General features: G+C 31.0%; 1 protein-coding gene across 3 annotated transcripts in view; it reads left to right on the forward strand.

The window, feature by feature from the left end:
• Positions 1 to 7,593, forward strand: part of LOC108691222 (protein fem-1 homolog CG6966) — a 35,826-nt gene that overhangs the window by 24,876 nt on the left and 3,357 nt on the right. The window contains exons 1-3 of one of the 3 annotated variants that reach the window (XM_018198906.1): positions 4,988 to 5,058; positions 5,167 to 5,326; positions 5,669 to 5,869. In XM_018198906.1, coding sequence (XP_018054395.1) covers positions 5,245 to 5,326; positions 5,669 to 5,869 — 283 coding nt within the window. In that variant the 5' untranslated portion in view covers positions 4,988 to 5,058; positions 5,167 to 5,244. Of the gene's footprint in view, positions 1 to 4,987; positions 5,059 to 5,166; positions 5,327 to 5,375; positions 5,455 to 5,668; positions 5,870 to 7,593 lie in introns of those variants that run through there. The other 2 variants (XM_018198898.1, XM_018198910.1) reach the window with 2 other exon arrangements.

Genomic DNA, 7,593 nt, shown 5'->3' on the forward strand with positions numbered 1-7,593 from the left:
ATATAATATTAGATGTAGTAAAAGAAATCCATTATTTTTCCATTCAATTTCATGCAAAAATAATGGGCAAAAAAATTTCTTTTTACTACACCTAATATATAATTTGTATATCTCGCAACTTTTTCATTTTGGCCGAAAAATAGCTAAACCTTAACGCTCTTCTTTTTTTCATTTTTGCATGACAACACGGAATTATATAAAAGATCTTTAGTTTAGAAAATGAAAGAAGTTATTAGTAAATATAAAAATGTGGCGTGACATTTAATGTTAAGTCAATAATTTAATCGATATTGCACTTTATTTTCGATAATCTTATTTAATTCCTATTTCCGGAACAAGTTTTCCGCGGAAATGAGAAGTTAATCGATTAAGACTTGGCTTGGACGACAACTTTCTATCAAATCGACGTTTTTATAAAATGCAATATATATATATATATATATATATATACGTGACTATAATAACGGAAATGTTTACGCAAAAGGCAAGACTGTTGCTATGATATATCTATATCATAATTAAAGGTATGAAATGAAAGTAAAGCAAAGATAAGTAAAATGCAAAATAAATAGAGAATACAAAATGCAAGATAGACACATTAAATGGAACGTATATTATATTAGAATATATGATATGTAGAACGTAAAATAAGATTAAAAAATGCAAAAAACGTATGCAAACGAAGTGTAAAATAGACAAAGGTATAGAAGAAAATATGAACATAGACAGAAGCTAGACATATCATATATTGGTGGTATAATTATCGGGATTCATTGTGATTATTTTAAATAAGCAGACAAAAAAGATATATCATGAAATTATCTGATTTTTCAATCAAATTTCCTCATGTAATAGTGAATAATCGATCATTTCCTAAATCGTTGCTTGTAGTTTATAAACATTATTGATCGGATACATGCAGTTTGCGTCTCGGGCAAACGATTATGGCAATGGTCGCTCGCGCAACAATGTCCGGAGCGATTGCTGTAATAATTGTTCCAGACAAACGGGCGAGCGTAATTTTCAACGTTCGCGCACGCTCGAATGCCGTAATCATAATCGTTGGGTACTTTTTGCCGTCACTCCAAAAATATGACGTGCAATTGTGATGCCGTAATTAGCGAGTAGGTAACAAGTCGGTCGAGGTCAGGCGTGTGATAGGATTTTCCGGTGTTTCCATATAAATTGCATATTTCGTGGTGAATTTGAATATGGCCTCTCTCGTTCACCTTTGTCCGAGGAACATTGATCGTGGCTCTTTACAATGTAACGTGTTTTACGACGATAAGCTTTCTAAGTAGAAAGCGTGTGTGTGTTTACTACAAACTGTATTATTAATTAAATTATAAAATAATATAATATTTTATTTTGAGACTGATTTTATTTATATTATATAATTATATAATTTATTTTAATGCGATTGAATTTATATATAATCATTTAATTATTTTAATAATAACATGTATACTTTACTTTAATACTTACAATAAATTAAAACTGTAATATTAAAATATTCATAAAATATGTTTCTTTATACATAACATATTCTGCGTATAAATTATGTACGTAGTATTATTTATCTATTATCTATAAGATGTGATAAAAACAAACACAGCAATAACGTAACTTAATATGCTACTAATGACTATTATGTTACATCACTCTGCAATGTTAATCTGCGGAGATGGTCACTACGGATAAACGATTAACGTTATATTGATCGTCGTCATTGATTCCGTTTATTCATACTTTTACTATTCCCTCTTCCTTTCGTAAACAATAGATAGAATCGGTTGTCATAAACTTCCTTCAACCGATATCGTCGCAGTGTTAAAGCACCGTAAAGTTGCACACTTTTTCTCTTTGCATTGGAGATTGATAGTGTCTATTCTTGATAGTGTCTATTCTGGACATCGAATTTAACGAAATAATACGCTGACACAACGCGAACGAATGACTTTGCGACATGTGCTACTTCTCGCAATGCGACGTAGGCAAACTAAATCTTACGAAGGCGAGCATAAAATTTAAGTGGGACGTGTCTTCCACGCTTGCAACAACACAGCATTTGCACAGCACGTGCACCCAGCCATTGAGACAAACACACTGTACAACTCATGGCATACGGTACTTAACTGCGGTTACTGGCATTAATTATTTTTAGCATTGAATTTATGACTAGGCTATAAACGTTGATGAATCGATGAACTTGACGAACAGTGGCCGCTATTTCTCCACGATTTTTCCTGCATTAATATATCATATGAGCTCGTGTAGAGAAAGCTTCAAAAGCATTTAAATGTTCTCTTTTTTAGACGGAGGTAAAAAAAAAACCGTTGTGATTATTGATTCATTGAAAGACAGCTGAAGGAAAATCTGTTACAATAACCTATTTTCTATAAAAGACAAACGCCGGAAATGATACGAAGATATATGATGAAAATAATGCCATTATGAGAAGAATAATTTGTTATTCGGGTCTTGATATCCGTTGGGTGCTAATCAAAGCAAATTTTCATTCTTACCACGTGTTGAAATAGCACGTACCGTCTCTATTCCGGTATCGTTGCGAAAATCTTATTGCTATAAAAAAAAATTTAACATTGCGATTTTACATAATTACATTGTACCTCGTGATCCTTCGTCGTTGCAACTTTTTATCTTTTTTTTTATTTATAGATCTATTATTGTTGCACTTTGGATTTCTTTTACGTAATTTAGAGTGAAGTAAAAAAGTTCCGTTTCGAATATGATTTTATCATTATTATTAATCATCCATCATTATAGATTATTACATTAACCATTTCCTGCAACTGTTGCATTTCTCTTAAGTGAAAAATTATCGTCGAGCAATTCACGTACTCTTTTAGTCCGAACATCTCATCTTTAAAAGGTGAACATCTCATCTTTTGTGAGACCGTTTCGGCATCGACTGACCTCATTACCTACATTTTATCGAGGAACCGAACGAGAATATAACAATGAGGGAGAAGCAGAGAGTCAAACCGGGATGAACGATCTTACGAAAAGTATTTAAATCAGTTATACAAATAACGGCACCGACTCTCCGTAGGTGTGAACCGAAGTGAGAGAATAAGAAATATAAAAATAGCTGGAGATTTATTAATCTCTATTAAAGATCGAGCTTCTCAATTGCAAATTATGAAATTCGGATTTTTAAACTTATTAAATATGTGATTATATATTTAAAAATAAAACTAAAATTAACAAAAAAAAACAAAGTCTAACATATATTTGTTATTAAAAATTATTTATTAGAAATTATGCTTATTGTTAAAAATTATGTTAATACACTGAGAAAAAAATTGGCTAATAAATATTTCTTTGAATAGTCCTAGTGGAATATTTACTAAATATAAATAACACATATTTATTAGATACAAAGACAATTTTAGTTTGCTTTAATCATCATTTTTTTCATTTATCTAAATATTTATTTACTATAAGTAAATATTAAATTAAGATTATTCAAAGAAATATTAAAATTTAATAAATTTTTTCTCAGTACATATAAATTTCATCTTTTCTTTTTTATATATAATTTTATATATATATATAAAATTATTGATAATTATTCATTTTTTTTTTAATATATGAAGTTATTTCTTTTTTTCTTTTTCCAACAAGAACAATGTAGGGCTTTCTCGAAAAGTATGTAGGTCCTCTCTTCGGAAAGGGGGAACATTAAAGAGAGAGAAATATGCGGGAGAAAGAGAAAATCAAAGAACAAAAAGTTGTAAAGTATCGGCTCTGCCTCTCTTTCTCCCAGTAGCAGCCCAGCGGCCCATCGTAAGCAGCAGTTTACTTGTCACGATGAACCCCAATGTCTCCGATTATTCATTTAACGGGACTCGCACGTCCATGATGGTCGGAGAATGATTTCTCCAGAAGGCAATGGGTTGAAGATTCGGTTCGTGCGCTCAGTCTTCTTCTAAGCGAGTGCGCGTGTGGACTGTTCTGATTCCGAACAGAAGGAGATAATCGCCGAGTTTTCTTGATAATTCCCGAATAATACGTCTGTCGTTCAAAGGAATTAAAAACAAGCCGTGTAAAAAAGGAATTGTGATTTGTTTTTTAAAAACGGCAGACTCTTTCGATGTTGAAGAGAATATAGATCGAATCGATCGCCTCTATATAATAATATACAGAATTCTTCAATTTGACTCGATTGGATTATCCTCTCGGATGCGACATTACAATCGGTGGCTATAATACGATGATGATATAATTATTATTTGATCAAATGTGATAAATCGTTAATGTCCTGTCAACATTGTCATAATATTGTTTAACGCTTGGCTCAGTAATACTTAAAATCTCATATACTTAGAGAAACTCGTTTTCGCGTACAACTGCGAAGGACAAGCTGAAACTTTTGTCATCTCGCGCTGCACGTTTTCGTGGATTTGCAAGAGGCTTTCTTGTCGATGACGTAAGGATCCAGTCACCTAGCGTTCAAATAAAACATGTACCATAGCCACGTGGTGTTCAAATCAACAGTGAACGTCGACGCGAGTAACTCTGTTAGTCTTATCTCCAGACAACAGTTTTCAGTCTTATCTTGACAAAACTTCCTGTATTGTGTAATTCGAAGTGAATTGAATTTAGAACAAAAATCATGTTTATTTATTGAAATCTAAATATACGACTCTGAAATCTAAATATATCTCCCGAATATTCAGAATAGAATAATTAAAAGATAGACAGAATAAAACAATTAAAAGGATAATATTGAACGGAATTTGGAAACATAAGAAATTGTGAACCGGAAGAAATTATCATCAAAGAGAGAATAAGTTTCAAAAGTGGAACGATACGAAACGGAGAATTTTTGAAATCTAAATATTTAATTATTCGTACGTTATAAGCGAATCCTTAGTGTGTAAAGTGTTAGCCAGTATCGCGCCAGTAATTCGCTTAAACCTTAAACCAGTCGACTTTGAAATATCTATCTGTACACATCGCACGGCACGTCCGTGCTATTCACGTACGCGCTAACTCAATAAGCAGTTCAAAACGGGTTCCGTATTATCGAACGTAAGTTGTCGCGAGTATTTTAAAACTTCATTTCCGCGTATTTATATTGCGATGATTTTTGTAAAAGCTAAGCATATCGAGTAAAAATTCCTTTTCTCTTCTCAAAAGGTTTTCCTGGAGCATCGGGGCAAGGATGAGGTAGGACAACTAGTCGGTGCCAAAACCCATGGCGCAACACCCTTAGTCATGGCATGTCGGAATGGACATTATGATGTGGCGGAATACCTCATCGAAAAATGTGGGGCAGACGTGGAGCAGCCTGGATCAGGTCAGACCTGCAATCCTTTCACGACTTCTGTTCGAGCTGATCTATTTACTATTGAGAACAATTTTTCAATAAAAAATGACGTTCGACAAAGGACGCGCTTTAGTGCTCCTTTTTTTCTTTTAAATCAAGTGAGATTTTTTTCTTGGCATTACATTGGTGTAAGTAGCTTAAGAATTATGGTCGCTATAATCAACGTCTACGCCATAGTCTGATACAATGTACTGTACTTCACGTGATTTTACTTATGATTATTACGTTTACATTATTATTGTTTTTATATGAATGCTAATAAATCTTCTGTTGTGGTACTAAAATTTTACTAAAATATTTCTTCAAAAACAGTGGTTTTTGAGGGTGAAACAATCGAGGGTGCACCACCTCTATGGTGCGCGGCTGCCGCTGGTCACTTGTCCCTAGTGAAGCTACTTGTGAGACGAGGAGCTAAGGTGAATTCAATCACAAAGACTAATTCTACACCTCTCCGTGCTGCATGTTTCGACGGGCATTATGATATCGTCAAATTCTTAGTGCAACATGGTGCAGGTGAGGAAAAATACAAATATAAATTTGAGAATTATTTTTAGAGAATTAAATATTAATAATTTTTTTTTAATTCCGTACAACTTTTTTATTTTTCTTTGCGAAAGAGCGAATACAAGTAAAAAAAGCAAGCTTTACAACATAAAAAATGTAAGACATTTGCGAAAATTTATATAGTTTTATAAACATTACTTATTAATCGAAAGGATTTGATTTTTTTTTATTTAAAAAAAGCAAGATTGGGAAAGTGACTTTGTAAAACTAGTTACAGTTACAGGTTTTTTCTCTTAAAAAATTACGAGTTATCATTATAAGTTACTGATTCTGAACTGTAACACGTTAATTACATTTGCTTAAAGAATAACAAGTCATTTTTAGTTACTTACAAATACTTCCCAGTTATTTTTTTACATTGTTATTTTATACATTTCTGAATTATTTTACTTATAAACTTACATTGATTATAGATTATTTATATATATAATAGATAGTACTTGAAATCACTTAGATTATTGAAGCAATATTAAGGCATTCACATAAATCGGTATTAAGACTTTTATTCTTAATGCAGATATTTATAAAGTGTAATTATTTTGTCAAGGATAAAGATATGTTCCAATTGCAAGAAATAATCATTGCTTGTTCACTCATTCTGGTCAATCCATTATATTGACGAATAAGTTGTGATGAATAAGTTGAAATATATAAAATAACTATAAAAGTAATTATTAAATTAATTACAAGTATAAAAAAACGTAAATTGAGTTACAGTTAAAAAGAATGAGATTCCAATAGGCTTTCTATAATAAGCCGTTATCTAAATTGTAAATCTTAATTCGTAAGAAACTGATTAATGGGCTTTCTACAATAAGTCATTAGTTACCAATCATGTCACATTAGTGGTAAATAAGTCAGAATTATAAGTCATAAATCTCAAGAAACTTTCATCCAGAATAAAACATATTAGATATCAATAATTACAATTCATATTAGATCTATGAGAATAAATTAAGAAAAATAAACCTTTTACTAAAAATAGGTTTATTTCTCTTATTTTTAGTCAAAGCAAAATTTAGTCTTTAAATATTTCAGAGTGAATTTATTTACATATCCAATTCTGTAAACCGTGCACCGAAATCTTTTTCGGTTTTGAAACACAATCGTAAATAAAACAAACAGTAATATCACATAAATTATTAAATTGATAAGCAATTTAATAATATTAGACTTAATGTTAGAATAATACTAACAAACATCTTAGAAAAGTAGTAATAATTAGATATGTTAATACAAACTAGAAATATATATAGAAATCAATGGTCTAGCTAGATTTTAAATGCTTGTACAATTCTGTGCGAATTTATACTACGTACATATGTAGTCCTTTGAAACGCGCGCCGAAATTTTTCGGTCTTGAAACACTAATTCTATACTAAACTGCAGTAATATCACGAGTTAAATTGACTAGCAATTTTAATAATTTGATTTTTTCGTATTTTTGAATGATTTTAACAATGCTGAGTGATATTAAAATCTGTAAATAATTAATTGCGAAAAATATTATCTCGGCCAGGAATCGAAACCAAATCTCTTGCTTTCCGAACGAGCGCCTATCAAATGATTAATTTAAGCATCTTAATTACAATTCTTATAATTTACATTTGTTTTCAAAAGTAAGAGCTATTTTAAGAATTATAAATAATTTAATTATAAATAATTTAATTTAT

This window comes from Atta colombica, unplaced genomic scaffold (assembly GCF_001594045.1).
Source record: "Atta colombica isolate Treedump-2 unplaced genomic scaffold, Acol1.0 scaffold105, whole genome shotgun sequence".
Taxonomy (NCBI): Eukaryota; Metazoa; Arthropoda; class Insecta; order Hymenoptera; family Formicidae; genus Atta; species Atta colombica.